Raw genomic sequence first — 13,962 nt, 5'->3', positions numbered from 1 at the left:
AGGTAATATTCATAAAAACAACAGACAAGCAATCAGAATGAAATAAAAAGCAATTTAAGCAAAGCAACCTTACCTTGGGTACAAACATGCAGCACAGAGCCACAGTGGCACTCAGGCTGACACTGAAGCACATGGTGATAATTTTGTAGTTAGAGCCAAAGTAGATGGGTACAAATGCCAGCCAGATAATACAGGTGGTGTACATTGTAAAGGCAATGTACTTAGCCTCATTGAAATTAGCTGGGACGTTGCGGGTCTTGGAGGGAAAAAGAAAGAGAAGCATAAGTAAACATTCCTTCATTTCCCTTCACAATTGCTGTTGTGCATTTCGCTGTGATCAAGAAAAATAAAGCAAATGTAGACATTCTTTACAGTATATACAGCGATACACACTCTTAACCCCTTACAGTTGTCATTTTATTGCTGGCCACCGATCTGTGCGAGTGAATTAGGTGAGGCATTTGGCCTGCAAAGTTAAATTGGTTTACTCAGCTGCTGTGTTTAAAACTCGGTTAATTTATTTGTTTGAAGTGCAGTGCATTTATCTTCTGTCTCTTTTTACAATTCTGCTCTCATACTCCGCAGAAAATGGATGGCCGCTGGTCATGGATAATCACAACATTGACTTTATAATTTGATTGGGGTAACACAATTTCATTTACTGCCGGCAAAAAATTTTAGAGAGGCAAAACCACAGTGGCTTAATCATTTTTTTTCACATTATGTCTGTGTAAACCTCCTCATATGTAGAGACACTCATACAGAGTATCTCTACGGATAACAACACACTGAACTTTTATTGCATGTCAACAGCGTTTAGAGTTCTCTAACTGGCAGCTTTGCCAGTTGTAACAACATGTTTCAGTCGTGTTCGATACTGTGTTATAGAAATAATGCAAAATTGTCACAGGTATTTTTGATATCGAAGTGGTAATGGGAAAAAGTGACAAACACTATCTCGTACCTTGAAGGCATAAAAGGTGCAGCTAAGGATAAGCAGGCCGTTGTATCCCAGCGGGGCAACCACGCCGAGGTTCGTGGTGTTGCAAATGAGGTTGACCTGGCGGATGCTGGGATAGTCGTGGATGACCTGCAGACACCAGAGGAAATGTGACATGCGTGTTATCCAAAGTGTGACAACACTGTTGCTGTCACGTCTTTAATACAAATAAGAATTGACCGTAGTAAGTCAATGGCGGCATGTAAAATTACAGTTATGGAAGTAATTTCACTGACATTTCATGATTATGCTGCCCACTTCTGATGTACAATATTTATTGGTTTATTGAAAATGAATTCAGGCATTTCAGCAGATAAGAACCAAATTTGATGGTAATCAACTTTACAAATTATATGTGCTGTCAGAAAATTTTAAATTGAACAACTACAGACTTACAAGTAGATGTCTCAATATCCAGCTAGGCTACATCCATTTAGGAGTATACACTAACATTTTAAGCTTTGGTCTTGTTTGAATTCTTACTGCCTTTTATCTGCCAATCAAATCAATTATTTATAATCAGTGAAATTTCTGTTGACAATCAAATGTGAAAAACATGTGAAACCGGTGAAGTAGTTTAACACATTTAACAGAACTCAAAATACAAAAATCCAATAAGACACTCTCCTAATTTCTAATAGGGCAAATCTGCAATCTGTTATATTTCAAACTTAACATCCTCTGGTTATTGTTTATTTTGTTTTATTTTATTAATCTTCTGATTTGTCTCCTACTTCTGATGATATTTTTTCTATTAAAACACACAGAGCCTACCTCCGGGGGCTCCATGAGGAAGAGAGCCACAATGATGCCCAGCTGTAGCAGTATGAGGAGGAAGGCAATGATAAGCTGAGCACAGGCAGACATGAAGCGAGGTTTCTTTGTGCAGATCTTCTTCTTGCTTCCTGCCAGGATCCGAGCAATGCGGTTTGTCTGGGGTCAGATTCCAAACATCATCAGGACATATAGTACATACTGAATATGCTGCAATCTGCGTTCTCCGTTCCTACAGAGCACTCACTGTTATTATGCAGGCATATCAATGAAAAACACATTAACTGCACACTTTTCACAACTTGTGGACCCACCATTTCACTCAGGCCTTACCTTGGTGACAAGTGCAGAGTAGCTCATGGCAGGTGACAGGCCTATTCCCAGTCGCTGGAGGTAGCAATGGATGACGTGGGGTTTGGCTATGAGGGTAAAGGTACACAGGTATCCCAAACAGATACCTGCCAGTATTATGTAACACAGTTCCCTACTGGAAGATTTCACGACTGGAGTGTCCCGGAATCTGAATATCCACATTCATAAAGACACGCAAGCAAGAATTTAAATAAACAGGAAGGAAAACAATTTCAAAAATCCAATGAAATAAAAGGGATATGTTACCTAATAAAGACTGCAGTGACAAAAAATGTAGCCATTAGACCGAGGCAGGCAAATACCACAGCAGCAATGGGTTCAGGGTCTCCCCATCGAAGGTATTCCACTGGTATTGGGTCACAGCCTGGGGACGTGGGGGACATCAGTTTGTTAATGTATTTTTTCAGAAAAGATTATTCACTGATCATCAGTTTATTTGACATGTGACACACAGGAATATATATGGATAATAAGATTTAGGTAACAATAGCAAACTATTGTTCAGCCTTTACTTTATGCTCATTCTCACACTTTTTTTTTTCTTATATCCAGTTTTAACCATTCTGAATAAAATTGGTCTTCGGTTGCTTTCTAAAGGTCCAACAGCTTGCACAGGTCGTGGTTAGAGTTGTACATGTTAGACCTCCAGGCAAGAAACGCTTGCGAGTTATCCGTTGTGCCGAGCTTTGCCTGCAAAGTATGCAACTTTTGTATACAGGTGTGGGTCTGATTTAGTATAAAAAGCATGAGAAGCAAACAGGGAGGAAGGAAGGGGGTTGTTGGTGTAGGTGCCCAAATGAGATGATGACTGTTTAATTACAGTATGAAATCTCTCCACTATTGAACTATGGGACCTTTATTTATCACAAATTACAGTTTTATTTTTTTCCCTTGCACCTCCTTCACTGCTATTTGGAATACTACTTCTAATAATACTTTACAAATACGTCTTTGTACTTCACTTTCCTCTTCTTATCCATCCTCCTGGTCTTTCTTCCTCCTTCCCTGTCATTCACCATTTCTTGTCTGTCTCCTGTTGCTCACCATTTCTTTGTAATAATCCATCCATCACTCTGCCCGCTTCTATTTCCCCGAATATCTTCCTCATCTCTCCTCATCCTCATACCTCCCACCTACTCCTGTAATTCTCTACCTCCATCTCTGTCTTCCTCATAGGCAAGGAGATAAAGTGTCATTAATTAAAGGGACAGTTCTAATTACGAGCCGTCTTAATGCTTGCTGAATTATTGGTCAGTCTAGACATACTTTAGAGGGAAGAAATGCAAATAGTCTCTTTCTAATTCTCTTTCTGCCCCCTGTATATTTTATTTTTTAACCTTTTTTTCTTCCATTTTCTCTGCATGCAAACAGAGAAAAAGATCATTAAAGAAATAACTTAAGAAATCCATAAACTTTGTATTTAACATGGTTAACAAAGTTTATTAAATCAGTAATGAGGTTAGGTCTAAGGGCGTAAACAAAAGCATAAATGGGAGCCAAAGGGCCAGTAAACAAACAGAGAAGCAAAGTCAGGCAGGACTTTCAGACTGAAATGACTGAAAAGCCCAAAGTGAAATATTAATGGAATGAAAACAAATTAAAATCTTTCTGAAATACAATTAAAAATAATTTAATGTATCCGTATCTGTTTCTTTGTCATCTTAAGAATATTTGTGATGTTATGTTTATGCTGTTAAATCTATACCTATACAGCTGTTCCACATAATAAACAAACTCAAAAACAATAACTACAGTACCTGTCTTTTCCAGTCATACAAGCTCAAGACCACCCACTAATGACAACGTGAGGTGGGTGGAAATTTAGCTCCAATTAATCTAGATGCTGGGTGGGAAATCCCAGATCAGTGTTTCTCCTCGTGGGCTTTCTCAGAGCAGTCAGAAAGCATTTGCATAGTCAGCAATTTGATAATTAGTTAGTTCATGGAACCTGCAGGAAATGCTGCAACGCTTGAGTGTAAACCAAACTGGTGCACGAAAGGAAGAGTGACCATTTGAAGTGAGCAGTCACAATAAAGTTTTTCAAACAATCTCAGACTCAGACTGTGGAACTTTACCAATCAGCGAAGAGGCTCAAATCCCATAGCTAATCCTCCCTTTTTCTCCTTCTTTCACTCTCCCTTGCTGCTGCTCATGATGGAGCCTCTATTCATCTCTATCCCACTTTCACCATGACTTTATTTTTTAAGTCTTTTTCCTCTTCCAGTCTTTTCTTGTTTTTGTTCCACTGCTGTCTGAAAAACTATTCCATATCCTTTCAATGGTTTTCACTCCCACTTTGCTTCTGTCCTTGTCAGCTGAGACCTTGCTTTACCTTTTCCCTCTGCTCCTTTACCTTTTCCCCCCTCCCCTTTATATCTTATATATTTTTTTCCCTCAGATTTCTTTTGGCCTCAAGGAGAAAGATCAAAATGTCTGCTGGTGGAACAGGGCAAGCAGTTTGTTTACACCTCATTATTACTGTTCCATATAGCCCCGCAGGGGGATACGCAGCACTTATTGTTGATGAAACGAGACACATGCATGTAGTCACACACTCTGAGCCCACAGTCACGAACACTAACGAACACACGGATAACCCCAATTAAGCCTCCGTTCCTTTATCTTCTTTCTCCAGTGTCAGCTTTCTGCTGATCATTTTCGCACTGATTCACTCCCTGTTTCAGTTTTTAAAGATTCTTCTGTCTCAGACAGAGAAGCTCCCTCTGAATTTTCAGCAGGTCTCAATTCATGTTTTAATCATTGAGCTTGGTGAGGAGCTAGCGTGCAGTATAATGAGAAGCTGAAAGAACAACAAGGCAATATGCAACCTCTTCGAACGCAATGGAGAGGAAAAAAATTTTCATTGCAACTGAAGTGTATTTGCATGGCAAGCCGCTCTCGTTGCAGAATAATTAAAACACGAGTGACCATGTTGGTAACAAATTAACGATATGAGAGAGAGGGAGTGGCTGGGAGGAAACGGGAGTGGAGAAGAAGAAACTAGGAGGAGGGAAGAGGAGGGTATGGTAAATGGATGCCTCTCACTTTCTCTCTCTAGGGTAACTTGTGCAGGATTTCCTGTGCAATGCTAATATGTAATACACACTGACAGGCTGTATTAAGAAAAAAAAAATCCATCATGTGAATATTCTTTATATCTTTTATGATACCGACCTGTGAGGTCATTATTAGGCCAGGAGCCCAGCTCACAGGCTTGGCAGGTGTACTCATCAAACACAAATTCATTTTCTTTGCAGGGGGTGCACGTCCAGCAGCAACTCACTTCACCTTTACGGATCACCTGAAGGAGACAGAATACGCACTCACGCCATAAGCAGAGTTCAAACGAAGCCACTGTATTAATGTGAAGCTTTACTTTCAGTCATGTCACATAAATGATCTGTAGGAGGAGCAAAGAGGTCTGGTATAAAAGTAGAATACAGGCTGAGGTGAAAGAGGTGTAGGCTGGTAACGTAACATGATACAAATCAGTTTGTGATGATAATGAAAATTCCTCAAACACTCATCATACTAATAATTTTATTATTCAGTTATTTTAATCTAATTCCAGGTCTACTGTGTGAAAATTACTCATCTTACCTTAATCTGCCCTTTGTCACAGGGGTCACTGCAGACTGACTTGATCACGCTCTCTTTGCTGGGCCAGATTTCATCATCATCTATTTTTAAGCCTCTGTTGTCCCAACTGCCGACGTTTATGTAGTCATAGTATTCCTTCCCCATCTTTTTGAAGTTCATTATTTCATACCTGTAAACAAAAGGTGCACATTGAACAACAGTGGGAGGTTGTTTGCACTCCATAGAGATCTATGACGTCTCTGCACAGTTTAAAGCACCTACCTGCCGGGTGAGTCTCCGTTTTCATCAAATAAGATTCCTTCCCCTGACACACCGGTGAAGTTGGTTTTCATCAAAAAGTCCAGAAGTCTAGCCCCATCAATGGGTCGCATGGCATCGCACAGGCCCTTAAAACACATAGATGGTCATGTTGCACCCAGAAAAACAGTTATGACCATCAACTTTAACAACATAAATTTCCATAATTTTATGGAAGTAAATTGTGTACAACTGGCCTTTCAATTAATTATTATTCTCAAAACATGTTCACTGTACTTTGGAAGCAACACAATGTAAAGATAAAATTTAACCAATCAGCTGTTGAGGTGAGTCGGCTCGCCACATTCTAGAAAAAGTGAGGACAGCGTGGCAGTATGGTTTCCTATGCAGTGCCTATTCTATGCAAGCCAAACAGTGCAACATTTTCACAATCATCTCATAAAGTTTAGTTAAAATTAAGCCCATGTTGACATTTTTGCATTAATGAATTTTAAGTCATCCCCACAAAGTATGTAGAGGTGAAGCAGCACCGGCGTTTGGTGCCAAAAATACAGAATCGTGCTGCTCTATACTTAAAATTTAGCATTTTGTTTTCTGAATTTCTAAGTGAATATGAAGTTTGACATATACTATCAGTGTTTGGCATCATTTTAATTTACATTTTCCTGAATAAATGCAAAGTGTTGTCCAAAGTCTATTATATTTCCATGTAAACCTCTTTTTAAAAAAAAGTTCTTGGGTAGTGATGTAGCTCGCAAATTTGAGCTGCTGTGCCAAATTCTGAAATACTACTGCAGGAGCCTTGGTTCAAGTGTCTCCCTCCCTTCTCTCCTGTCCACTTAGTGTCCTGTCAAAACTAAAGCCTAAAAAGAGCCCCAAAATAAAATCTTACAAAAAGGTCAGCTTTCCTTGTTCGGTTCCTTCCTTTCTTTGAAACATGACAGCTAGAGGCTTGCTCAAGCAAATACACTTGCATTTTTCACCTTTTATTAGCTGCGCCTCAATTTTCTAGCAAAACATTGCTTACTAAGTAGTGTGCTGAAAGTTGGAATCGTGGCATCAGAACTAAGTGATAGCGTCAGACGTCAAACTGTTATTGTAAGCAAAGAAAGACTAAGTGTGCATTAGATTATGGCTAGACCTGAGGTCTGAGAGGGGGTGTATGGCATTTGACTTGTTCAGAGCACAATCAGGACATCATCAGAACATCAGCACAACAAGCTTTGTTTGCTAAGAGATGAAAAAGTAACTTCATCACAGTAACACAGTGCTGTGTGTGGAGATGCAAACAGGAAATAATTAATATATTAATTAATTTTCTTTACCTGTTAGAGTATGGGATGTATTTGCACAAATCTTTAGAGCTTTAAATACCAAATGCAAACTAGGACAGGACCTAAAATGTAACCATTTTACATCTAATTCTTATCCTTTCGTCCTTTTCCATTAGTCTTGCTAAGCTGGTGGTCTGTTTTGGTGAGTTTGCTGAGAGTCTCTTATATGTAATCACCATAGAAACTGCTCGATCAGCCCAGTTTAACCTGCAGGAGTTTGTGAAAGCTCCTGTAACATGTTTTACTTTTGCAGCGGAAATAAATATATGTTTGGGGAAAACAGCTGTCACAGATAATGAGCTCAAAAAATAGTCTGAAAATAGTAAAGTAACTGCTCCACAGGCACTGCTGAAACCCTTCAGAAATCTCAGCAAGACCTTGGAGAAGGATCTTTACTGGTGTTCCCAGACTTTTGGATACCAACTTACATAATGTGATAACAAGTCAAAAATGGGCCGCGTGGCAACTGTACCATGGCATCAATACTTAGGCTCTGTAAGTCCTGCTATTTTCCCTCTCCATCTCTTCATTACCCTCATTTTGTCTGTAGTATTGTCTTAGTGTACCCCTCCTTATTCATCCACCAGAGCAGCACCTACCTTGTAACCTGGGCAGAGTGACCGTTGCATGTTATGCAGGCCATATGCCATTGAGTAGATGGCGTTAATGACAAATCCCATCTTAGTGTCCTGTGCATATTGCTGCCGAAGTGACTCTCGCTCTGCAGAGGTGAAGGGGTAGAGTTGGGGGAAATGGACAGTTGGGTTAGTGAGGAACAGTAGGTAGAAAAAAGGCAAACATATCAGAGAAACTCTTAATATCCCCTTTAGGTTTTATGAAAAAACTGTCCCCGCCAAACATCAAAGACCGCTGTCATTCCTCTTCCTCATCAGTTACTTTCCACCTCCGTGTCTCATTTTCTTTCTGTCTCTGTCTGTGTCCTGTTCATTTGTATTTCACGTCCCATTTCATTAGAATACATGAGACACGGGTCCCTTTGATGCTACGCTCACACACTGTTTTGCCTATGAATGGGGGGAAAGGAACAGAGAGAGAAAGACATGGGGGCGGATAGAAGCTGAAAATAAAGGGTGGGTTCACTCACAGCCACACGAGATGGCTGCAGATGAACCGGAAAGCTCTGTGCATCCATGTGGTCTGTGTGTAGGTGTGTGACTGTGTGTTCACACATTCTCTTTGTTTGTTATTTGCATTAACAGCAGCCATTACAAAAACCTATCAAAAGAAATGCAGATTGGTACTGTGGCCTGTTATGCAGACTCAAAACAATATATGTTCTCTGCCAACAATACAGCCTCTCTTTTCTTTCAGTATTCAAGCACAGCTGTAAATTTCTGGTGTTATCCCTTATGTGAGTAAAGGGACTTGACCAATAACAAACCTAATGTAAACTATAGTAACTCTACCATTAAAAATGTTCAAGTGCAATAACGGCAGTCTATTTTTGACTGTATTTCTATTTCTGTCTGTACTTACTGCTGCAGGTGCGGTTGTACTTGCTGTTCTCCTGGGTGTGACCTTTTAGTCGACACTGAAAGCGATGCTGCCAGAACTCTGGAAACCAAGGGTTTCTGTGATTGTTTTCAGGACGAAGTTTAAGGTAGTATTCATCAAACCATTTCACGTCAGCCGACTGGAGCTTGATGGTAATCCCGCCGGCCGCTTCCTTAACATAGCCATCTGTCACATCATACCTGTCCGCCCATCCATCACTGCAGAGATACAAATAAAATGATGACTAGAATTAATTCAGTCCAATTATCTGTGCTCCACTTTTTCACATCCAAACAGGATTTAATTTTTGGGTAACAGATGTCAATAATATGAGAGAAGACCAACGTCAAACATCAAAATCAAAACAGACAAGCAAGAAGGCCCTGCAGGAACACCACAATACTGCACAAAAGCAGAGGAGGAGTTCTTGTAGAGTACAGTATCTCCACATTTGGTGCATTTTTTTTGTGCCAAGACAGCCAAAATGCAGCTCAAGTATGCAAGACTGCAGGAGAAATATTAGGAGAAATGAAAATAATGTCAGTAGTTGATATTATCACAATACTACCACAGAGTTATTTCCCACGATCACTTTGGAGTTTGGACAGTTTTTCATGTCATCTAATTCCATTAAATCACACAGAGAATGGCCATTTCTGCACTGCACAGTTACATCCTGATTGTTTGATTTTAAAATCCAGTGTGGTGGTGTACAGAGGCAAGTCTCACTGCCCAAAAATGTATAAATCTAACTGTATATACATGTGCTATCAAGGAAGCTTCTAATGAATCTTGTACTGGTCCTTTATTTCCCCTCGTAGTTGAGCTCCTGCGTATTTATTTGGCCTTTTTCAGCTTTATTTGTCAGACGCAGTGAGGCGAGGCCAGGAAAGCAGGGGCAGAGAGAGGAGGGGGAAGACATGCAGCAAAGGACTGTGGGTTGGACTCGAACCCAGGCCGGCCGCTCTTAGCCGTACGGCATGTGGCCACCATTTTAGTGCACAGAGCTAAACTGGCGCCAAGCTCCAGTGTTTTTAATGCCGAATAGAACCATGACTGACATCCTCATAGAAACTCCTCCACTATAGGCTTTTGACTTCACCAGATGTTATCCCAACAAATAAACTGCAGTACAGTCTTTTACAGCTTATATCAGCTTCCCAAATGTGCCCCATCTACTCAGTCTGCATCATTTCATTTTGTTTACTCTCTCCTTCAGTTTTTGTATTGCCTCTAACTTCTCTCCGCTGACTGTTCACAGTAAATGGCTGCTTATGTCTGAGCGTGGTTCAGCTGAAGGTCTCTTCCTGTCAAGAGGAAATTCTTCTTCTCGCTTTCACTAAGGTGGGAAGAAGGGTCAAATTGTGGGATTGTCTGGGTTTGCTTAAAATCCAAGGTACCTTTTCACAGCAACCGCAGAGGAAAGTGGGCCATTCGAGTTTTATTATATCTTCACAGCTCAAAATACAGGAAACACTTAGGGGTTTGCAGGTTTAGCTTGAGAGGTAAAGCACAGGGTCAGCACTATGTCACTGTAACAAATAAACCCTTTTTCGCACATCCACACGCAGACACTGTAGATGACATTTACTTTGTAAGTTTCCCAGTTCCCTTGCAGGAATGGAAGAAAAGAAAAAAAAATTGAAACAGAGTGATGGGAAATCAAACTAAAGTCAGAGAAACAGAAATAAAAAAAGAGAACTGCCGTGAAAGCTGGCACAAAACCAACGATTATCAGAGAGACAGATGACAGGGAGGCAGGGAAAGCTTATATCATTATGGACAATGTCCAAAAGTCATTTTATTGCTGAGAAATAGACAGAACTAGGATGCACAGACACATAAACACACACGCATGCATACGCCAGCCGGGCTCAGAGACGATCTAGGTCAAATGGAGTATTTTGGCTGCAGCTCAGCAGCAATGCCTCGTCAGACACCAGCAAGACGAATATAACTTCCTCACAATGCACATACATAAACTGTGGACACATATCGCTGCATTTTGCATTTTTTGGAGGAGATTTGGGTTTACTGTTCCTCAAGGAGGAACAGATGGCAAAGTGAGTGTGTCTGTGTGTGTGTGAGAGAGCAAGATAAAGAGAGAGAAGTGGATGTGAATGACAAATCCTCTCTCGTCCTTTCACAACTACACCCAACAAGGCCTCAAGCAAGACAACGATCTTTCTTTCTTCCTTCCTTCCTTCATTCTTCCCTTCTTATTTTTTTCTCTCTCTGAGCCTCCGGAGAACAAATCTCATTTTCTCCAACAGCATTCCTTGCAGTGTCTGTCTGCCATCAAGCGCATTCCCCCTTTTTTTTATTCTCTCTGTTGTTGCTGTCACCTCCTGCCATGTGGCTGTTGTTATAAATCAAGGTAGAAACATTTCTAGATTGCAATCCATTACATTAAACTTACAAATATAAGTGCACAAGGGTGCAATGTGTGGTGTTCTATTGGCATGAAAGGGCTGGGGGTTGATGTGCTTCTATGAGGAAAGCTTGTTAACCTCTTTTAATGCTTTTATTATAGCTCTTCTAGTTATTATTTTGGTTATATGAAATTAACCAGAACAATGGATGTTTGTTTGATGTCCATTTTCATTGAAATATGGTGTTATGGGTTTCATTTAACAAAATAAATGAATAAATAAATGAATCAAACTTCCAGTGACACACAGAATAACCAGCCATGGAATATCTACCAATTTCATACCAGATTGTTGTAAACATCACATTTTAACTCGATTTGAGATCATGTGTCTTTAAAATAACTCCATAAAAAGTGAAAGTCAGTGGAGCTGAATTTTGGCCGCTGACTGCAGTAAATGTTTGTCTATGGTGCCATGCAGAGGATGAGGGATCTATGAACAGCTCCCCTGCGGCATGAAATGAAAGGATTTGGGATATTTATGTGAGATTTTTCCTCCTGGACTTTGTTTAACATAGTGTTGTACTGACATTATGACACACAGCAGGTTCCAAAGCAAGACAGCAAGACAGCAAGAAAGAAAGAAAGAAAGAAAGAAAGAAAGAAAGAAAGAAAGAAAGAAAGAAAGAAAGAAAGAAAGAAAGAAAGAAAGAAAGAAAGAAAGAAGAGACTGACAGGCAGGCGAGTGAAATCACAGAAGTAGAAAGAGACATGCCGAGGTAAACAATCAATGATCATTAATCAGCACCATCTAATCCTCATCTCATCAATGGGTTTCTCCTTTTTTCTCTGACACAGGTTTTTTTTCCCCTCATCTGTCTTTTTTTTCTTGCCTCCTCTCATTATCGCCTCACCTTCAGCTTTCCCTTGAGCCCCTTTGCTCTGCTTTTCTATCCTGTTCTTTTTTATTCTCCGGCTCTGTCACATTCCACTGCAGCCATCTGTAATTATGTGCCTCTCACTCTCTCTTTTTTGTGCCTTTTTTGCCTCACCGACTTCATTTTCTTACTTTTCTTTCCATAGATAACGCCCATACTTTCAATACATAATTACTTGTTAATACACAGGCACATTTCTCTCATTATTCTTCATGTTTAGCAATTATACTTTCCTCTTTTCCTTCTTTAACTTGCCACCACTTTGGTAACTTTCCAGGTCACACCTGCAGCTCCCCAAAAAAATTTTGCAACATGCACACTCTTCCATTAATCATCCTCCAATGTTAAGTAATGGACATGGAAACTTGTGGTTAATTATAATTAAGTATGTATTTTAAAGGTTTTTGCGTACAAAACTTACAATGCTCACAAATACTCAATGTCTCCCCCTCCGAGTGCACAGCATGTATCCAGACATGATAGCTAGTCAAACTTCCCCTATGCTTTTGGTAGCATGTCTAGTTTCAGTGCAGCCACTGTTCTTGTTATGCTACCTACCGCCAACCACATGAAACTCACAAATCCCCTATTTCTAAGAGGACGTGCTTCAGCTGTGGGATTAAATCGCTGAAATCAGATGATTCTCTTTTATACACCCCATATTTATAAGCAAGAAAATTTTTAAAGCAGCATTCATGATTGTATGGGGGGTGCATTAATGCCCCTTGGCATAGGTAGCACACCCATTAATGCTGAATGATAAATCCAGGATTTGGGGCAAAGTATGGTGCCATCCAGATGACAACTTTTTTTTTCTTTTAATTTGGCCCAGAAAATACCCGTCCACATTCTCCATGTATTACAAAACAAAAATGGAAAATCTCTGGCTTTCCATACTCCTATGGTTTACTGCAAATGTGCTCTAGCATCTGCTAGCACCAAAATGAGGAAAACTAAAATGTAAAATGAAAAGTTTGCTTGCTTTCAACTATTTTGACGAGTGAACTTGTTTGGTTTAACGCAGTGCTGAGTTCTGTTCTGAATTTCAAATATGAATTTTGAATACTGTAATTCATGAAAACCCTTAAATTTCTTTGCTGTTTTGCATCACACTTTATCCTGAAACTGCTAAACTCATTCTTTCCTCATGAATGTCCTTTTACATACCCAATACTCAATCACATTGCTCGCGTGTTAATAATAGGATAACACAACTTTTCCAGCCTTTCATTGCTCTACCAGCCCAACTTTTGGCTTCACACTCACACTAATGACTGCAGAGGAAAAACAGAAAACAAAGATCTGCAGTGATTTATCAACAAACTTCTAATTGGGCCCTTCAGAAAGCAATATGTTTTGTGAGCTCTCCAGTACAATTGCTGCAAATGATATTTGCTCTGTTCTCTGTCTTGCATAAATAAAATAATAGTTTCTCAGATGGCTAGATGACTCCCACACATTTTGGAAAATGGAAGTTGTCTCCACAAATAACACATTTTCATCCAAATGCCAGATTCCTATTTTTAGTTTTTCACTGAAACATTTTACGGCTGTTCACACGTGCAGTTCACTGTTGTGCTCATGTGCAAACTGTTGTTTCTTTAAACAATATGCAATATCACTTAGCTAATTATTTATTAAGTAGCATTTTTTAATCTGAAAGTAGGGACTATTAATAAAGGACTGAGTTCACATACAGAGCCTGCATTAGACTGCTTTAAGGTGCCTTACATGTGAGATGTGTCACGTTCAATTTTGCTGTGGTGCAGTGATACTTTTGTAACACTGCCTGTTTGGTAT

At 39.8% G+C, this 13,962-nt stretch overlaps 1 protein-coding gene across 1 annotated transcript in view; it reads right to left on the bottom strand.

The window, feature by feature from the left end:
* The window catches only part of grm5b (glutamate receptor, metabotropic 5b), a 92,280-nt gene that overhangs the window by 15,024 nt on the left and 63,294 nt on the right, over window positions 1-13,962 (bottom strand). Inside the window, exons 7-16 of the mRNA XM_085429871.1 lie at window positions 8,836-9,071; window positions 7,938-8,059; window positions 6,008-6,132; window positions 5,747-5,915; window positions 5,321-5,447; window positions 2,393-2,510; window positions 2,108-2,294; window positions 1,775-1,933; window positions 965-1,090; window positions 74-256 (exon numbers count right to left, since the gene is read on the bottom strand). Of these exons, the coding sequence (XP_085285997.1) occupies window positions 74-256; window positions 965-1,090; window positions 1,775-1,933; window positions 2,108-2,294; window positions 2,393-2,510; window positions 5,321-5,447; window positions 5,747-5,915; window positions 6,008-6,132; window positions 7,938-8,059; window positions 8,836-9,071 (1,552 nt within the window). The remainder of the gene's footprint in view (window positions 1-73; window positions 257-964; window positions 1,091-1,774; window positions 1,934-2,107; window positions 2,295-2,392; window positions 2,511-5,320; window positions 5,448-5,746; window positions 5,916-6,007; window positions 6,133-7,937; window positions 8,060-8,835; window positions 9,072-13,962) is intronic.

This window comes from Copadichromis virginalis, linkage group LG14 (assembly GCF_057382275.1).
Source record: "Copadichromis virginalis isolate Kocher_CV1m ecotype Utaka linkage group LG14, C_Virginalis_male_GT1.1, whole genome shotgun sequence".
NCBI lineage: Eukaryota > Metazoa > Chordata > Actinopteri > Cichliformes > Cichlidae > Copadichromis > Copadichromis virginalis.
Note: the sequence above shows the minus strand (reverse complement) of the source record. Positions and strands in the feature narration are given on the sequence as shown.